Genomic DNA, 20,623 nt, shown 5'->3' with positions numbered 1-20,623 from the left:
TGGAAAATGGAGGATTATTATAGATTGTTACATTTGGGGACATGATCCTCCCTTCTTTCAGGCTTTCAAGATTCCAGAACTACACAAATATGTAGTTGGTTCCTAACTATTGTATCTGTATGTGCCCAACTAGTAGATGGCTCTATGGCAAGTGTGAGGTTTAGATCCAATGAGCACCAGGGATGGGAGGTGACCCCAACAGTGACAAGGGATGGTAGGCCCCCAAAGAATCATCAGGGATAGGAGGCGCCCCCAACAGCCATCAATGATGGAAGGCATCCCCAACAACTACCAGGAATGGGAGACGCCCCCAACAACCTTCAGGGATGAGAGGCCCCCAACAACCACCGAGGATGGGAGGCGCCCCTAACAACCATCAGGGATGGGAGGCACCCCCAACAACCATCAGGGATGGGAGGTGGCCCCAACAACCATCAGGGATGGGAGGTGGCCCCAACAACCATCAGCAATGGAGGGCGGCACCTTCAACAGTTGTCATGGATTGAGGCTGTCTTGAACAAGTTAATATAATCCTGAAGAAATAGCATTCAACATAATATCAATTAATATAATACTTTACAATAATATAAAAGGCATAATGATTAATGACACAACATATCATATTAAAAACATAAGACCTTTTATTAAAAATAAATAAAATAAATTAAGAACTAATTAATTATAATCACACTGTGTAAAAGAGGCAGGGTATGTCAAACTAATTGGCAAAAAAAATCATTAAAATAAAATTAAAAAAATAATTAATTGATTTGTGGTTAACTATGCCGAGAATGTGTTGATAAAGTAAAAATAAATGAACAGTTGGTTATAAATCTCTTTTAAATCCCAAAATTTAATTTACATGACATATACAAATGTATATGATTGTTTGGACATGAGGAATTCCAAGAAATATCGTTTCTCCTTGCGAAGAGTGACATGTTAAGCATGTCGAGATGAGGAGACTTAAAGCCGCAATGCTCCTCTGGGAAATATGCAAATTGTCTCTTCAGAGAGGAAGAGGACTCGAACTCTAGTGCCACCTATAGGAAGTAGCAATCCTAACAGTCAATGTTGACCCTTTAACGAGCCTTGTCACATGACTTAGGATAAAAGCCAAACCAGAATCTCAATTTGCAGACACTGCACTGACGAGGGGCAGTACACTGAAATTTGTGATGTAAATGATCAATACAAATCAATTCATAAAAAACAAACTGCTCATTCAAAAAGAAACCTCATGATAAATATGATAAAAATTCATTTATATGACATGTAAAAAAAATATATACGGTAATTATTTTTTGAACATGAGGAAATTAAATCTGTGATGTAATTAATCGACTATAAATCAATTAAAAAAAGCAAAGTGCTCATTCGGAAGAAGACCTCATGATCAAAGAATAGGCATCATATAAAACAAAAAAGGATTTCCATAGTAAAAAAACACACAAATAGCAACCAGTGTGATACACCTCTGCCCCCACACACCACTCCAACGCGCGTTTCACTTCCACTTCGTCAGGGATGCCTATTCTTTGATCATGAGGTCTCCTTCCGAATGAGCACTTTGATTTTGATGAATTGATTTATATTCGATTAATTACATCACAAATTTCACTTCCTCATGTTCAAATAATTATATACTTTTTTTACATTTCATGAATTTCCATCATATTCATCATGGGGTTTCTTTTTGAATGAGCACTTTGTTTTTTTTATGAATTGATTTGTATTGACATCACAAATTTTATTTCCTCATGTCCAAACAATCATAAACATTTGTATATGTCATGTAAATTACATTTTGGGATTTAAAAGATTTATAACCATTTATTTATTTATTTTTACTTTATCAACACATTCTCAGCATAGTTAACCACAAATTAATTAATTTTTTAATTTTATTTTAATGATTTTCTTTGCCAATTACTTTAACATACCCTGCCCCTTACACAGTGTGCTTATGATTGATTAGTTTTTAATTTATTTTATTTAATTTATTTTTAATAAAAGGTCTTATGTTTTGAATATGATATGTTGTATCATTATGCCTTTTATATATTAATAAAGTATTACCGTATATTCATTGATATAGTGTTGAATGCTATTTCTTTGGGATTATATATTTATGGATAATATTCTTTGTTAAAAAATGGGTGGTCATTTTTAGTATTTATTTTCTATATAGGATTTTGTCTTGAACAAGTTCCCTACAAACACCAGGCATGTGATGCAGCACGGAGGGGCAGGCTCCTGACCAGCAGTTTTGGGCTATAGCTATGTCATCATCCTGTAGGTATCCCATACAAACACCCCTTACAGAAGAGGAAGAGCGCTGACAACCTCCGGGAAGTTGCCGTTTTCTCAGTGATCCACTCCAGGTGTCAGGAGAATTCTCTCTTCCTCCCATTCACCTTTCTCTGCTTCTACAGAATAAGATAAGAAGGAACCGCTCTAATTACCTGGATTGTGGAACATTGCTGCAGATGTGTGACACACAATTAAAGTGAAATATCCGCTTTTGTAGGAAAACCGCTAAATATTACAAAATTATTCAATTATGTGTTTTTTTACAGTGAATATCCAAGTTTTAACACCATTTTGGACCATTTTTTCTGCACGTAGGCTAAAAATTCTGGCCGCTTGAGGACTTCACTGGTGGGGCTTAAAAGGGTTGATCTCCTCCCCTCCCTCCCCCCCCCCAAAAAAAAGACCCCTATCCTATGGATAATGAATAATTTATGTTAATTTGCTGATTGCTGAGGGTCCGACAGCTGGGAATCCCAAGATCAGGGCTCTGGAACCCCCTCAGTAGCTTGGTCTTGCATTATGATAAGGTGCGCATGCGCGGCCTCCACTACATTCATGGTCTATGGGATAGATGGAAATAGTGGCGTGCTGTACACTACAGCCCTACAAACAATGAATGGAGTGGTGGTCGAGTATGTGCACCTTATCTCCATTCAGGACGGGTCTGCGGAGGCTGTTCTAGAGCTCCAATTTCGAGGTTAATAGGATTCCCGGAGATCAGAACCTCAGTGATCAGCAAATTATCCTTATCTTATGGATGGGAGATCACTTCTTTTTTTTGGGAAAAATAAGTTTAAAAGACTTTAAATATTTATCAGCCATGAGCAGAGGCGTAGTTAGGGTTTTGGTTCAGGGGGGCGAAACTTCTGAGTGGATCCCTAACCAGGTAAGCCTGATTACAACTATGGTGGTCACCCTAATAGTGGTCGTAGGAGAATATCAACAGATGACCGCGCTGTTACTGAAAATAATCTCTATACAAAGACTTAACACTGATATTACTGCCACATAGTGACCATAGATCCCAGTCCTGCAGACCATATAAGAGATTACAGTACAGTTACAGATAATGACTTACAGTTGACGTTCATTCTAATTGAGTCATTCACTTTTTTCCCGACTTTTTCATCTGTCCCAGACCGGAATTACAATTTCTTTCAGCCATGGCATGGCTGCAGAGGTTACAACAAAGGCACATCTGACTTCTCAAATTTCCAGCACCGTACCCAATAATACCCAACATGCACATACTCCTTATCCTGCTGATATGCACTCTATATAGTATAATGCACTCCCCATATACCTCTATAGTAGAATACACTCCCCATAGACCTCTTTAGCATAATGCACTTCCCATAGGCCTCTATACAGTAAAATACACTCCCTATAGGCCTCTATATAGTATAATGCACTCCCCTTAGACCTTTATGGTATAATGCACTTCCCATAGGCATCTGTATAGTATAATGCACTCCCCATAGGCATCTGTATAGTATAATGCTCTTCCCATAGACATCTGTATAGTATAATGCTCTCCCCATAGACCTCTAAAGCATAATGCACTCCCCATAGACCTCTATAGTATAATGCACCTGCCATAGGCCTCTATATAGTATAATGCATTCACCAAAGGACTCTATAGTATAATGCACTCCCCATAGACCTCTATAGTATAATGCACTCCCTATAGACTTCTATAGTATAATGCTCTCCTCATAGACCTCTATAGTATAATGCACTCCCCATAGACCTCTACAGTATAGTGCACTTCCCTTAGGCCTCTATATAGTATAATGCACTCCCCATAGGCCTTCATTTAGTATAATGCAATCCTTATAGGCCTCTATAGTGTAATGCACTCTCCATAGGCCACTGTATAGTATAATGCACTCCCCGTAGGCCTCTGTATAGAATACACTCCCCATAGGCCTCTATATAATATAATGCACTCTCCATAGGCCTCTACATAGTATAATGCACTCCCCATAGGCCTATATATAATATAATGCACTCCCCATAGGCCACTATAATATAAAGCACTTCCCATAGGCCTCTATGTAGTATAGTGCACTCCCCATAGGCCTCTATGTGGCATAATGGACTCCCCATAGGTCTATATATTGTAAAGTGCACTTCCCGTAGGTCTATATATTGTATAATCCACTCTCCATAGGTCTCTATGTAAATTAATGCACTCCCCATAGGCCTCTATAAAGTATAATGCACTCCCCATAGGCCTCTATAAAGTATAATGCACTCCCTATAGGCCTCTATAAAGTATAATGCACTCCCTATAGGCCTCTATATAGTATAATGCACTCCTCATAGGCCTCTATAGTATAAAGCACTCCCTATAGGCCTCTATGCAGTATAATGCACTACCCATAGGCCTCTATGTAGTGTAATGCCCTCCCCATAGGCCTATATGCAGTATAATGCACTACCCATAGGCCTCTATGTAGTGTAATGCACACCCCATAGGCTTCCATACAACATAATGCACTCCCCATTAAAAAAAAATTAAATATGATACCTCTCCTACTCGTTCCTGAGCTACTCTGAGCGCCTGCTCATCTCAGCACAGTGGGCATCATGTACCAAAGTCATCGCATCCGCTGTTAGTGTCTGTGTCAGCGATGTCAAAGGCAGAAGAGGGAATGATGGGAGAGGGAGCATGTATCATCATTGCTTTCAACTGTGTTGGCATCCAGGCAATACAGTTGAACTTGCGATGATGGGCAGGAGGGGACTGCTCACGGTCCCTACAGAGTTTAGCTGTATGGGTGCCCTACGCATGCCAATACAGTTAATAGTAGCTTAGCTTCCAGTGGGCCCCTCAGAGTTCGGGGCCTGGGGTGACCGCACCCTCTCCCCCCCAGTAGCTACGCTACTGTCTATGGGACCCTCAATGACCATGAGAATGGGGGTCCCGTGAAAAATCCATCTACAGAGGTTGTATTTCACAACGTACAGAACTTGCAGATGCCACACATAATTACCAACAATGGTGATGGCAATAAAGGCCCATATTAGTCCTACCCTGGTAATGCCTATTTGTGGGCAAAGTTGATGAAGACTTCAGACTTTTCTGGCCCAGGATATCACTGAATTTGCTTAGGCTGTTTCCCCCTAAAAAATGTTATGGCTGATCGATGTATTAAGAAATGAATCGGGCACGGTCCTTATCTATATATAGGGGAGGCCATGTGTCATCTTGTCCACACGGATGTCAGCTCTGCCTCTGATAAAGCAAAACAGATGCTAATTCAAAATTCAGGTTGCCATGGTTACAAATAATCAATAAGATTGTATATCAAAATTATTTCCTTCCCGTGGCAAAAAACAAACAACAGGGTCACCCCTGTGGAGGAATTTGTGAATAAAGCAGTAGGCACAGGCCTGTAATGTGTCCTGCACTGTAATATAGGCCCATACTGTGCCGCTAATGTTACAGAAGTGCTGGCGAGGTTTGATTTTTGGTTTGGGTACACTTTGGCTATGTTCACACTAGGTTTTAAAGTGGAAACAGTTTCTGGAAACACTCCTTTTGAGGAGTCTTTTTCCTGATGCATTTTTGAAAAGTTTATTGTCTCCCCGATGCGTTCTCTGCATCCTTCTGATTGGACAGTGACTAGTTTGGATCACAAGTTTTCATCAAGATCTGATACTTATTTTTCCACCAGGCATTTCTGAAAACCTATTCAGGAAAAAAAACCTCACATGAATAGTAAAGTGGATTTCCCATAGTAATAAATTAGATGAGTTTTGAAGTGTTTTTTTTTGAGGATCTTGGAATTTGCTTCTTTTTAGTGGCTTTAGAATTTGCACCCTATTTTCGATACGTTTTGTCACGTTTAAAGTTGCTTAAGCTTTTTTTTATTTTTCCTTGACAACTGTTTCCACATGTTTTAGTGTTTGTTCACATGCTGTGTTGCTGCTGCATTTTTCCACCGAAAATATAAAGCACAGCATTTATTTTACTGTACCAGCAAAGTGAAAAAGATTCCTGAAATTTCATGCATGCGCCCAGGGCCGGCTCCAGGTTTTCGTGGGCTGTGGGCGACAGAGTGCCGGGTGGGCCCCTTTAACACATACACAACTCATGATGCACAGATACGGCAGAGAAATATAGGTATAGTACAATGCCAAAGATTTCACTGACTTCTCACATTACATGAGTGATATCTATTGTAAATTCTACAACAGCTCAGAAACTGAGTGACTGCAGACTTATCACTGTAGACTGGACAGTATAGTCCTCCATACACTATTATCAGCACCACATCGTCCTCTATACAGTATTATGGGCCCCCATATATTGCTGCACTGAGACATCACAGAGCTCAGACGCAGAGGGGGAATGATGGGAGAGGGTGCCTGTCCCATCATTGTTTTCAACTGTTTCGGCATAATGGATGCTGGTAAAGGGCCCCCCTGACTCATGGGTCCCATAGCGTGCTGGTGTCCCCGACGCCAAGTAGGCCCCCCTGTTTTGTCCAGGACCTCGGCACTTGCCCGGGAGCACCGGCTCTGCTTGCACCATTTTTTTTTCCTTGCACATTTGAACATTCAAAGCGTATTTAAAATCGTCAGCTCATCAAGTCTATCAGCCTGTATTTTACGCATTTTTTCTGCCAACACTCTAGTATTTGCAGCAGATTTTTCTGAAATCAACAAACAAATTCTTCTGAAATTTCCATAAGGCTCCTGAATAAAGGGGCGCCCTCCTGGACTTAGCATTTTTCCTGGCATAAAACAAGTTGGCTTAGGTCTACCACAACCAGCCCCTTCTTCTAATATTATAAGGTGTGTACAAGATTAGAAAAACATGGCGTTTTTTTTTCTAAAAACAGCGCCACCTTCGTCCTTAGGCTGTGAGTGGTACTGCAGATCTGCTCCATTGAAGTGAATGGAACTGGGCAGGTGTGGCACAGCTTTTGAAAGAAACTATTCATCCAATACCAGTTCGAAAAGTAAATTAACTTTGTTAATGGCTTTATAATAACGTGTGCTTTTCATTAATATTTGATAAAGTTAATGACTGAAAAAATAAAGAGATGTGAATGTCAGTTGTGCTCCAGGTATTCGCAACTTATGAATAATTTATGTCCACTAAGGTGCAAGTGTAAAAATTAAAGGGATTGTACGGTTTTATCTATATATTTTTTTTACAGAAACAGCGCTTCTCTTGTCCGTAGGCCTAGTTTGGTATTGCAACTATTCACTTAAATGCAGACGAGCTAATGTCGACAGCTGATCGTTGGGGTCTATCCGCTTGGGACCTTACGGAGAACTTTGGAGGAGCCCCTAGATCCATCCAATGGGTACTCACTGATTACAATGGTGGGAGTTGTGGTTCTCCAGTGGCTGTAACTGGCCTCTTGGGTTTGGGAACTTAATGCTACTACACTCCAAATACATAATGGTATATACCAGTTGTCTGCAACCTGTGGAAACACTACAAACCCCAGAATGCCCTAAGGAAAAGAAAAAGGAAATCAAAATCTATTTGTATGCAATAAATCCGGACCCTGCACAGATTATGCAATCCTGCTGCTGTCCCAGTCCGATCTACAGTAAGATTACAAAGTAACCGGCGGGAATCGGGCACAATTCCACTTTCTGATCCGGGCTCGCCTGCTGTTTTATAAGAATGTTTCACTCTGGGCCAAAACCTCCTGCAGGTAGCCCTGAAAGCCGAAAACACCAGGAGCCTTCATTATCATTCCCATCAATATCCCTCCAAAAAATACATATGTTTTTTTTGCCCAAGATTTTTCTATTTTATCTCTTGCTTTTTAGAAACAGGACCAATCCTTAAATCATCTCAGATTTTGCAGGGGCTCAGTAGTCGGATCCTAAAGAGTTAATGACAGCGACTGTGCAGGCAAATAATGGAGAATGGCGCACCTGGAAACACTTTACATTTTGGGCTGTGCAGTAATGACGTCCCTAGGATTGCTGTCATTGAATGGAAGAGGATCTGACCGGACGCGGATTAACTCTTTAAATAAGGGTGCCACAATTACGGACTGCTACGTGTTTATGATCGCGCTATCCACCATGGTGTACAAACTTCATGGGGCGCCACATATTAGTACCATGTGACCCAAGCAAACACCACCGAGCACTGCAGCATCAATCCTGCATCAACACGGGCATCACTGGCATAGGGTGGCGGAGAGGTAGAGGGGGCTGCATCCATCTACCACTCTTCCCATCATCCATTTATGTCTCGGTGATCCGACAATCCCGATTTGCTGCATTGTGGTCAGCCGGCATCCATGCATAGCATACCCATATACGTGCCCACATGCACCCCCCGCCGCCATGCACCAGGATACATGTATATTGGGTAGGATAGGTACCTCTGCCCTGCATCACTTGTCAGGGACCCCATAATTCGAGCCGGTAGCAGGGGGCTGACTCCGTTCAGGTCTTCCCTTGTAATTGGTGGGACAATTTTGGAAGCGGCGCTGATCTCGGAGGGAGAATTCTTCATCTTGGCTCTTGCCATCTTCTCGTCTGAGGCTGCACTTCCTCTCGTCTCTTTAACTCACATGCACGGTGATCATACTGCATGCAGTTCTGTACTGCAGGCTGGTACCATCTTATTTTATACTTCTTCCCTGCTCCCCGTCAGCAAATGGTACAATCCTTTTCTCTCCGTGGATTTCAGCACAAGACGCCTGAGTGGGTAAATGCATTTACTCGTTGGCGAAGGGGTAGAGGAGTCCGACACACAGTGATGGAGGCGCCGCACATCTCACCTCCTCCGAGATGCTGCACTCAGTCCTACATCTAGGCGATGCCTCCCGTCCATCCGTCGCTTCCTCCTCCTCCCCTGCAAACACATCTCTGTCCCCATGCAAATTCCTGCACTTGGTTACTAGCCACATATAATAGTTGCCATTTAACCCTTACACAAACTAGCAATTTTCTTTTTTTTTGTTTGTTTTGTTTCTCTCATTCTCCTGAGAGATATAACTTTTTTTTCCCCATCGAGGGCTTGTACATTGCATTCAATTACGCCATTTATTTTTCCATATTATATATTTAAAAATAGTGAAAAAAAACAATTTTTGCAGAGTTTTGTTTTCATAGCGTTAGTAGAAATGAGCCAGTAATGGGATACTTCAGATCAGTGTGCTTATGGCAATACCAAACTTGTATAGAAAAACATACAGTGCCTTGCGAAAGTATTCGGCCCCCTGGAACTTTTCAACCTTTTCCCACATATCATGCTTCAAACATAAAGATACCAAATGTACATTTTTGGTGAAGAATCAACAACAAGTGGAACACAATTGTGAAGTTGAACGAAATTTATTGGTTATTTAAAATTTTGGTGGAAATCCAAAAACTGAGAAGTGGGGAGTGCAATATTATTCGGCTCCTTTATCTTAATACTTTGTTGCGCCATCTTTTGCTGCGATTACAGCTGCAAGTCACTTAGGGGAAGGTCTCTATCAGTTTTGTACATGGAGAGACTGAATTTCTTGCCCATTCTTCCTTGGCAAACAGCTCGAGCTCAGTGAGGTTTGATGAAGATCGTTTGTGAACAGCAGTTTTCAGCTCTTTCCACAGATTCTCGATTGGATTGAGGTCTGGACTTTGACTTGGCCATTCTAACACCTGGATATGTTTATTTGTGAACCATTCCATTGTAGATTTTGCTTTATGTTTGGGATCATTGTCTTGTTGGAAGACAAATCTCCGTCCTAGTCTCAGGTCTTCTGCAGACTCCAACAGGTTTTCTTCAAGAATGGTCCTGTATTTGACTCCATCCATCTTCCCATCAATTTTAACCATCTTCCCTGTCCCTGCTGAAGAAAAGCAGGCCCAAACCATGATGCTGCCACCACCATGTTTGACAGTGGGGATGGTGTATTCAGGGTGATGAGCTGTCTTGCTTTTACGCCAAACATATCGCTTAGCGTTGTTGCCAAAAAGTTCGATTTTGGTTTCATCTGACCAGAGCACCTTCTTCCACATGTTTGGTGTGTCTCCCAGGTGGCTTGTTGCAAACTTTAAACAACACTTTTTATGGATATCTTTGAGAAATGGCTTTCTTCTTGCAACTCTTCCATAAAGGCCAGATTTGTGCAGTGTACGGCTGATTGTTGTCCTATGGACAGACTGTCCCACCTCAGCTGTAGATCTCTGCAGTTCATCCAGAATGATCATTGACCTCTTGGCCGCATCCCTGATCAGTCTTCTCCTTGTTTAAGATGAAAGTTTAGAGGAACGGCCGGGTCTTGGTAGATTTGCAGTGGTATGATACTCCTTCCATTTCAATATGATCGCTTGCACAGTGCTCCTTGGGATGTTTAAAGTTTTGGAAATCATTTTGTATCCAAATCCGGCTTTAAACTTCTCCACAACAGTATCACGGACCTGTCTGTTGTGTTCCTTGGTCTTCATGATGCTCTTTGTGCTTCAAACAGAACCCTGAGACTATCGCAGAGCAGGTTCATTTATACAGAGACTTGATTACACACAGGTGGATTATATTTATCATCATTAGGCATTTAGGACAACATTGGATCATTCAGAGATCCACAATGAACTTCTGGAGTGAGTTTACTGCACTGAAAGTAGAGGGGCTGAATAATATTGCACGCCCCACTTTTCAGTTTTTGAATTTCCACAAAAATTTTAAATAACCAATAAATTTCGTTCAACTTCACAATTGTGTTCCACTTGTTGTTGATTCTTCACCAAAAATTTACATTTGGTGTCTTTATATTTGAAGCATGATATGTGGGAAAAGGTTGAAAAGTTCCAGGGGGCCGAATACTTTCGCAAGGCACTGTAGATATTTAAAAAAAACAAATCAGATCCTTATAATAAAATTTTTTTTAAAAAAGTTTGATTTCGTCACCCTTTTTTTTTTATTCCTCTGCCCGTGGAGTGATGTAAGGTTTTTTTTTTTTTTATACATCTTTTTGATCTTTTGATCGCTTTTTAATGCATTTTTAACAGGAGGAGAGGAAAGTGCAGCAGCCAAAAAACAGGTTACATAACCTTATATTATTATATCGGACTTTTACAGATGCGGCAATACCCAATATTTTATTATTGCTTCATATTTTTTTGAATCCGGGAGATTTAATTTTTTTTTTTATTTATGTTTTCATACTTTCTTTTCAATTTTCATTTTATTTTTTAGCTCCCTGAGAGACTGAGCAGTTGATCCTGCGATCATTTGATCCCAGTTTTGCAGAATATAGTGAAATTGACATCCTACTATGAAGCCGAGCCACAGGCTGAGCTTCATGAAAGGACCAAGATGGCAGCGACAGGGGTTTTCAGAAGGTCCCCCCGTAAGACAATGATTATGTTGTGTGTGGGGGGATGGGGGGGATCGATGAGATCCAGGACACGTGGGCACCAGAACAGTGATTGTCAGCAGTGTCTAAATGGTCTCCGCTGTTGCATCTGCCGGATTTGGTGCATGCTTAGCTCCTGCGCCTGCTCCATACACAAGATATGGGTATGCCCTGCATGGACGCCAGCCAGTGCAGCATCTGAATTATTGGCATTGTCGTAGCACTAAAACACACATTACATGAGGATAGGAAGAGTAGTAGATGCATGCACAAAGCCCATCTTATTGCAAGATTGCTGCTGCAGTGCTCGGTACTCCAGCAAGGTGGTTAGGTTGTATTACATGGTGCAAATACATGGCGCCCCCTGAAGTCTGTATATCAGTGTGGGTGCCACACTGACATGTATTATACCTATATTTAATACCAACATAAGGATGCATTTGTCCCTCTAGCTCCATAATCATAAAGTTCCATACACATCAGGTCCAATATAATAGCCCTATACTCACATTGACTCATGCTTGAGGATAAATTGACAACAGCCTTGAGATACTGTATGCGTTGGGGAACACTAATTTCTGAGAGGTGGTAACTACATACATCCACTGGATATGCCAGAAAGAGTCTGTGATGAGAATACCCATATAAAGAAAATCGCCACTCAGTCAAAAGTGGCCGGCTTTTGCTTTTATTATAATCCAGCTACACCCTTCAGTATTCAGTTTTTCTTCTTTCTTTAAAATCTTCCACCTTTGGAGTGGTGCTCAAATGGTAGTTATATAAATGATCATAAAGACCCGCCTCAGAGGATCATGTGAGCCAGGCCCCCTTCTAAAAGCTAGAATTTAGCACTAAATAAAAAGGTCCACATCTTTGGAACTGTATGGTGGATTTAAAAAAAAAATGCAATACTTAGGGAAGCAGGAGAAATAAAATAAAAGCAAAAAACCTAACCACTTGTTACCTAATAACAGATCCTCTTTAATGTATAGTTATGCAACTATTCCAAAGCTAAAGTTACTTTTTATCGCAGCATCTAACTTTCATCCCCATAATACGTCCATAAGTCCAAATACAGAATATGTGCAGACCCTGGCAAAGTAGTTTTACCTCTATGATTTTAAGGAAAGTGTTTAAAACACAGCAATGATTGCAGCATGTACAGTTGCGCTTTTTCCCCAGAAACAGCGCCACTCCTGACAATGGGCTATGTCTGGTATTGCAGCTCATGCTCATTGAAGTGTAAGCATATGGACATGCTGCTCACGTTTCCCTTTTGAAGAAACAAATTTATTGTTTATTGTTTGCTGACTTCAATAAATGATTCTAAGTTATGTGCAGGAGTACATGCTGGTGTTGGAATGCTTTGGTGTATTAAAGGTTCTGGATGCCGAGGACAGTCATTGTTAAAGAAGGGGGAAATGTAAGGATATGGACATGCTGCCTACGCTTCCCCCTTGAAGAAACAAGTTTATTATTGTGAAATGTTATGTGTTGCAATGTGAACTGTGAAGTATAGTGTGGCTTGTAATGTGTGTTAAAGCTGTTAGCAATACAGATAGTGTGTGCAGTTTGACAATAGGGATAGTGACCGTTAATGTTTGGAACTAGCCCAGAGTGGGAGGGGTCAACTTGCAGGGAAAATAATAATTTCCCGTTAGAGCGTCAGATAGGGCCTGGAATGCATAGAAGGAGGACCTTAGGTCTGTTATGCACTCTCTTGCAGGATTAAAGAGACACTTTAGCCACTGGAGGGGTCCTGCACCCTCAGTCAAGAAACTCAATCTTATCCAGTGAGCAAAATGTCTCTAAGGGACTGTGTTCCTGTCGCATCAACAGGACCATAGCCGAAAGGGCTGTGCCTCCATTTGCTGGATGTTGACTTTACAGACTGTTTCCCTGTCTTACGGACCCATGGGGAACAAATGGACTGTGCCCACGGTGAAAAGTTATATCCTTACAGGGATGGACTGTATTGTTGATTTAAAGGACTCTGATTCGGTAACTTTAAGACTAACTAACTGGGGCTGTTTAAAGGAAAACAGTAACATGGACTCTGATGGTCATAAGTTGTAGGTCACTAACTGGGTGGACTGGCTCACAAAGAATGGAAAGAGACGCTCACTAATTTAAGTAATATTCAAGGAAGCGGTCCGAAAACTTCAGTATTACCTGGTCTAAGTACACTGTGTTCCAAATTATTATGCACATAGAGTTTAGGAGTGATAAGGTTAGAATTTTTTTGTTTGTCATTTAAACTCATTGATGGTGATGTGTGTCAGGGCTCTTTATATCACTGAAAGCAATTGCAGATACCTGTGCAAATTAGTTTGGCAGGTGTGTCCAAATAAAGGCAAGACTACTTAAGAAGGCTGTTCCACATTATTAAGCAGCCTACATTTTTGGCCATAATGGGAAAGAAAAAGGATGTGTCGGCTGCTGAGAAGCAACAAATTGTGGAGTATTTAGGTCAAGGCATGACTACAATCAACATTGCCAAGGCACTTCATCGTGATCATCGCACAATCAAGAAGTATGTAGCCAGGGCCGGACTGGGACTAAAATTCAGCCCTGGCATTTGAAGTCACACAGGCCCACTTGTCACATGGTGACTGTATAATATCTTTGTACACTTGTAGGTTATAAGAAGTGAGGGGAGTGTAACACGACTATATAACATATAATCACAGCTGTATCCAGCATTACAGCTCAGCCCCCATAGAATGTAATACAGCCAGCCCCCATAGAATGTAATGCAGCACAGTCCCCATAGAATGTAATACAGCACAGCCCCCATAGAATGTAATACAGCACAGCCCCCATAGAATGTAATACAGCACAGCCCCCATAGAATGTAATACAGCACAGCCCCCATAGAAGGTAATGCAGCACTGCCCCCATAGAATGTAATGCAGCACAGCCCCCATAGAATGTAATGCAGCCAGCCCCCATAGAATGTAATGCAGCACAGCCCCCATAGAATGTAATGCAGCCAGCCCCCATAGAATGTAATGCAGCACAGCCCCCATAGAATGTAATGCAGCACAGCCCCCATAGAATGTAATGCAGCCAGCCCCCCCCCCCCCCCACAATAGCCCCACTATCCGGTTATCACTCGTTGATATGTAATAATAATAATAAAAAAAACACTCTACTCACCTTTCCTGGTGCCCCACGCTGCTCCTGGCTCCGGTCTCAGCAGCTGCAGTCTGCCCGCCCGGTCACACAGCAGGTGCGCGATAATATGACGTCATCGCGCACCCGCAGGGTCAGCAGCAGGCAGAGCGGGGAATGATGGGAGAGGGGGCGTCAGCAGACGCTCTCTCCTCCATCATTGCATTCAACTATACCGGCATCTATGACGCCGGTATAGTTGAATGCGGGGCCAGGAGTGTGCCGACAGCGGCACACTCGAGCGGCCCACTACTGCCACCGGCCCTTCTGGCATTTGCCAGAACTGCCCGATGGCCAGTCCGGCCCTGTATGTAGCTGATTCCCAGCACACACATGTGCGTGCTGATAAGGAAAAATTAAGGACTCTTTACAACAGGCAATTGTGTAAGGTTAAAAGAGCAGCTGCAAAAATGCCTTGTCATAGCAGCAAGTTTTTGAAGCTGCTGGTGCCTCCAACGTCCCCAGAACAACAAGATGCAGGGTCCTTCAGAGGTTTGAAACTGTGCGTAAGCCATCCTGTCGACCACCTCTATCCACTGCAACAAGCAGAAACGGCTCCAGTGGGCCAAACGATACATGAAGACTGACTTCCAAACTGTTTTGTTCACCGATGAGTGCCGTGCAACGCTCGATGGTCCAGATGGATGGAGTGGAAGATGGCTGGTTGATGGACACCCCATGAAAACATGGCTAAGGAGCCAACAAGGAGGAGGTGGAGTAATGTTTTGGGCTGGAATCATGGGGAGAGAGATTGTCGGCCCCTTTATGACCCCTGAAGGGGTAAAGATTAACTCCATAATCTATGTGGAGTTTCTAAAACAACACTTCCTGCCATGGTTCAAGAGGAAGAACCATGCTTTCCGCAGCAAGGTCATTTTCATGCATGATAATGCACCGTCTCATGCTGCAAAAAAAACATCTGCATCTCTGGCTGCTATGGGCATAAAAGAGGACAAACTTATGGTGTGGCCACCATCTTCCCCTGACCTCAACCCCATTGAGAACCTCTGGAGCATCATCAAAAGGAGTGTCTATGATGGCGGGAGGCAGTTCACATCTAAACAACAGCTCTGCGAGGGTATTCTGTCTACATGCAAAACAATTAAAGCAGAAACCATCCAAAAACTGACAAATTCAATGGACGAGAGAGTTCAGAAGCTTCTTTCAAACAAGGGGTCCTATGTGCAAATGTATCATCACCTAGAATAAAGTTTTCACTTGAAAACTATTTGATTTCATTTTGTCCACATCATGATTAAGGGTGCTCTGTCACCAGAAACGCGTAGATATTGTTTTTAATTTATTGTTGCTGATGTTTTTATCCTCCACCTGATATGAAGTGAATAAAGTACCATTTTTTTTTCACTATCTCGTTGAGCTGGATCTTCCTTCTATTAAACTCTGCTGTGCAAAATAACTTGGAACATGCATTTTGAGTGTTTATTTTTTTTTTAAAAGATACTGTTTTCATAGGCAGTTTGTTCCAAAACATTGCAATTATACTAGAATAGTAGATGACTGGAAAATAACAATGACTGCAATTCAGATAGGTAATTTAGAGAAAATATGAGGAAATGTAAGGATATGGACATTCTGCCCACATTTCCCTCTTGAAGAAACATGTTTATTGTTGTAAAATGTTGTTATTTGATGCAATGTAAATTGCGATGTATAGTGTGACTTGTAGTGTGCATTAAAGGTGTTAGCAATGCTGACAGTGTGTATAGTTTGACAATAGGAATTGTGAGAGTTAATGGTAGGGACTAGCCCAGAGTGGGAGAGGCTGAGTTGCAGGGAAAGTGACAATTTTTTGTCACAGAGTTAGATAGGGCCTAGAGTGCATAGAAAGATAATTTAAGGTCTATTGCGGGCATTGCTGCATTCTGAGGTGCCCTCAAATGAGAGGAGATCGAAGTAAAAGGATAGCAAGATCTGGAGCAGAAGTGACTAAGAGACAGTGTAATCTTCTGGAGAAGGGTCTTGGGGGAGGACGCCTAGCCACAAGGTTCCGAATTTATAACTCTTGAAGGTAACGGGCCTAAACAGAACGATGTATGTGAGACAAGTCAAGTATCCTTGGCGGGAGTTCCAGAGAGCCAGCATTACTGGCCATACTGGCACCCTAAAGGGAAAGATGACACGGAACCGTGGGGTGAGTAAACGACTCTTGCTAAGCTGTGCTGTGTTGAAGTAGTGACAATCAGTGGAAACAGAGGACAAGCATAGAGAGTAAAGGAGAAGATAGAGAACAATAGAGAAATTGCGTGGGAAATGTTTGGGTTGTAAAGGAAATGTACATAAGACTGTGAACCCACTATCTCTTGTATATATGCCTTCTAAATTCTTGTTCAGTAAAAAGTTTATTTTTGAATGGTGGTCTTCCTCAAACTGGTCCTAGAAAACTAGCAACCTGGGTTACATGCAGCCTGCAAAGGCGTAGCGCCCTCACAGCACAAGTCCACACGCCCAGCAGTGTAACAGGCCGGGGCGCCACCGACGATTGCCTCGCCAATGGCTACCGCCCCGCGCCACATTACAGAAGTAGATGGGGCTGAGCTGTAATATTACTAACTGCCCATAGACCGCTGTATGTTTGTATTTTATCTGTTCTGTTTTTATATTGTTTTGTATTCTAAAAATGAAAATTTCTAAGGTTTAATGGAAGTTAAGATTCTTTCGTACAATGTTAGGGGGCTTAACAGTCCCAAAAAAAGATATACACTATGGAGAGAAATCAATCAGTTCCATGCCGACCTAGTTTGTTTGCAGGAAGTGAAATTGGCAAAAGACAAACATCCTAACCTCCAACATAAAAACTACCCACACATATTCAAATCACTGAATACTGCCAAAAAAGCAGGAGTTGTTATGATAGTAGGTAGCACTGTCCCATTTCAATTTGTTGATGAAGTAACCGACTCCCTGGGTAGGTTCCATATTCTCATTTGTGAACTAAATAGCAAGCCTTGCACAGTTGGAAACGTATATGTTCCTAATGTATAGCCCCCACTGCCGCAGGGCCGAGGGGTACCCGGTACCGGGCCTCTGAGTCTCTGCTCTGGGGTTGTCACCGTGGCTAGACCCGGTCCGTGACCCTGCTGAGGGGCGTACAGTGATAGATGTAGATGGTGGTAGTGGTGCGGTGTAGTGCCGGTCGCAGTTAATAACGAGGACACCAGGTTGCAGTCTCTTTACCTTTTTTACTGAAGGTCTCTGGGTCCTCAGTCCGGAATACGGTTCACCAGGCTGCGCAAGTCCGGCCGGTCCAATGGCACCTCCAGAGTTCTCTTTGCAGGTGGAAATCTGTGCCTTCCTGCTAGCGCTATGTGTTGTGGTCCTCCCCTGCTGTGCTTACGGGATAGTCCCCACAACTGTTGTGTCTGTTTCTCGTGTTCCCTCACAACTCGATTAGATGATCTTCTGCTAATCCTCCGTCCCTCCCTGATGTTACGGTTGGGACGCACCCGTATGACGGGTAGGCTCGGAGCTCTTCCGGGACCCTAGAGTCGCCTCTCTCCACAGGTTGCCCCCTATGTCTGCGTAGGTGATTTAGGTGAGACAGCCCGCCTGTGACTGACTGTCCTGCCGTTGGTTTGAAGTAAGGCTTAGAGCTCTGTACCTCCTCGGCGTTCCAGCCGCCGGTTGTTTGCGCCTCAGTAGGATGTTGCCTCGATCTTACAGCACGACTCCTACTGGTATTCTCCTTCTTGCTTTGATCTCGTTTCTCACTCAGCACAATAAATCTCGCTTCTTATCCTTTCTTGGGGCACCGCCGCTATCCTGAGCAGGCACGGTCCCGTTGACATTCTTTCTCGTTGCCAGGCCTCTGTCAGGATCCCACCCCTGACAGGGACCCTACCAAATCTTCCCCCACAACACCCTCTGCCACAAGGTGTTGCCTGGTTCCAACCCAGTCAGCGTTCTCTCTAACTTCCTGCCTGACCCCCAGTTTTACCAGTATGTGAGGAGTGGCCTAATGAATAGTACCCTTAGCTCCCCCTGGAGGCCCGACTGTGAAATGTATTGGTGTATGTGATACCTGGTCAGATGAACTCCTTCAGTGCCATCAGACGTACCATAGCCCCCCTTAGCGGCGGAGCCACAGTACTGCAACAACCAGGACTCTGGGGCGCTGCACTCCCCCCCGGTTAAATCCAGTACTCCTGGACTGGGAAGAAAACAACAATACATGTCAGCAAAAAGACATACAATTTTTGTGAGTGCAATAACAATAAGCATATTTGAACAGAGCTTCCCTTTATGGGAGGTGAGGACACTTGAACGTTACAAACATGGTTACTTATTTTGAAATAACTTACTATAAATAACTTTTCTTACCCAACCGGGTATTCTACTAAGTGCAAAATTTTTTGAACAATAATTTAACATTGCCTTTAAGGATGTACACTCTGAATCCACTAAAGACCTTCTTATAACACATTATAAGGCATAAGCAACTGTGCTACATTCCCCTACTTTACGTCTGCAGGACCGCCTGTCCTAACTGCTCCAGACCTACTGCCTCTCCTTTCTGTTACAGGACCGCCCCATTCTGCCCGGGCCTACTGTCCTTCCACTACTATACACAGTATAGAAGATGTTTTTCTTTCAGTTCGAGATCACTGAGCCATCTCTGTATGGCTCCTGGGAGGACCCACTAACTAACCCCGTACGGGTTCACTTCTCTGTCCTCATTCTTCTATCAACATTATCAAACATTTCTCACAATTAACTCGTTGGTTACATATAACTTCTTCACATTAGCATCATTACTTTCTCTTTTAAGACATTATCACCATCTAACTGTCTTAAGGCAATACTTTTCTTAATTGCAACATGTGAACATCCCCTTTAAGAGGGGACCAAGTCTCTATGAGGTAGTGCAACTTTTCAAGCTGCAAGTCCGTTCGCTGTAAGGATTCCAATGCTGTTTCCAGGAACAGTTTCTTCGCAAGGAGTCCGTCTTTTATGTAAAACCAGTAGGGAGCACCTTTAAGAAGGTGCAAACTATATACAAGGAGTTTGTATCATGCATTGTTCATGATTCGGCAGTTCTTTGATAACTTGTGCAAACGTGGAGAACAAACAAAAAACAATAGGGATCCCGGGTCAACAAAGGGATCCCTTTAAGAGTAACCCTAGACGGGTTTTAAAGCAGCAAAAAGCAGGGAAACAAACAGTTAACTATGTACAGTTTCAGGTTTCCGAGGTTTAGTGGGACGGCTTCCAGGGCTGCACCTGGCACTTAACCCTTCTTGGCCTGGGAAAAGTGAGGTCCAGGGTTATACCCAGTGCTGGACAAACGCGGTTAATCCGTCTTGCATGTACGGTTAAATCATGCGCAGCGATGGAGGTCTGCGCAGCTTGAGTATGGGCATTTGCTGCAGCAGAGGTAGCGGCTGCTGCAAGATCAGTCACTGGAATGGAGTCAGCAGTTGTGGCACTAGCAGTCACTGGAGTGGTGTCGGTCGTCAGGGCAGGGTCGTCCTTCATACCTGCTTCAGATGCGGTCCCTCCGGTGCCGGTCTGCTCTGCCTCCGCTGGGATCTGGAACGCTGGTTGCAAGGCCTTGCGCTGCGGTGTTGTCATCTCCGTTTGCAGCATCTCGCTTTCCGGCAGGGCCTTGCTTTCTGGCTTCGGAGCGCTGGAACTTCTTTCTTGCTCCGGACCAGGCGAGGCTGCCGACAGATGTCTGGTGAGGCTCCCGATGATGGTCTTCTTCCACCCGGCCTCAGTGCTCAGCTGCGTCTGCAGGAGTTGGTGGATCAGCTCATCCGCTCCGGTCTGCAGGAGGTCAGCATCAA

At 43.0% G+C, this 20,623-nt stretch overlaps 1 protein-coding gene across 8 annotated transcripts in view; it reads right to left on the bottom strand.

Moving 5' to 3' along the window:
- KCNT1 (potassium sodium-activated channel subfamily T member 1) overlaps nucleotides 1-20,623 on the bottom strand; it is a 360,049-nt gene that overhangs the window by 95,827 nt on the left and 243,599 nt on the right. For 4 of the 8 annotated variants that reach the window (XM_077284355.1, XM_077284359.1, XM_077284357.1 and 1 more), the window contains exon 1: nucleotides 8,682-8,978. The exons of the other annotated variants lie outside the window; for them this stretch is intronic. In XM_077284355.1, the coding sequence (XP_077140470.1) occupies nucleotides 8,682-8,830 (149 nt within the window). In that variant the 5' untranslated portion in view covers nucleotides 8,831-8,978. Of the gene's footprint in view, nucleotides 1-8,681; nucleotides 8,979-20,623 lie in introns of those variants that run through there. 8 annotated transcript variants of the gene reach the window in all.

This window comes from Ranitomeya variabilis, chromosome 2 (genome assembly GCF_051348905.1).
Source record: "Ranitomeya variabilis isolate aRanVar5 chromosome 2, aRanVar5.hap1, whole genome shotgun sequence".
NCBI classification, from domain to species: Eukaryota; Metazoa; Chordata; class Amphibia; order Anura; family Dendrobatidae; genus Ranitomeya; species Ranitomeya variabilis.
This window is presented reverse-complemented; position numbering and strand designations above follow the sequence as displayed.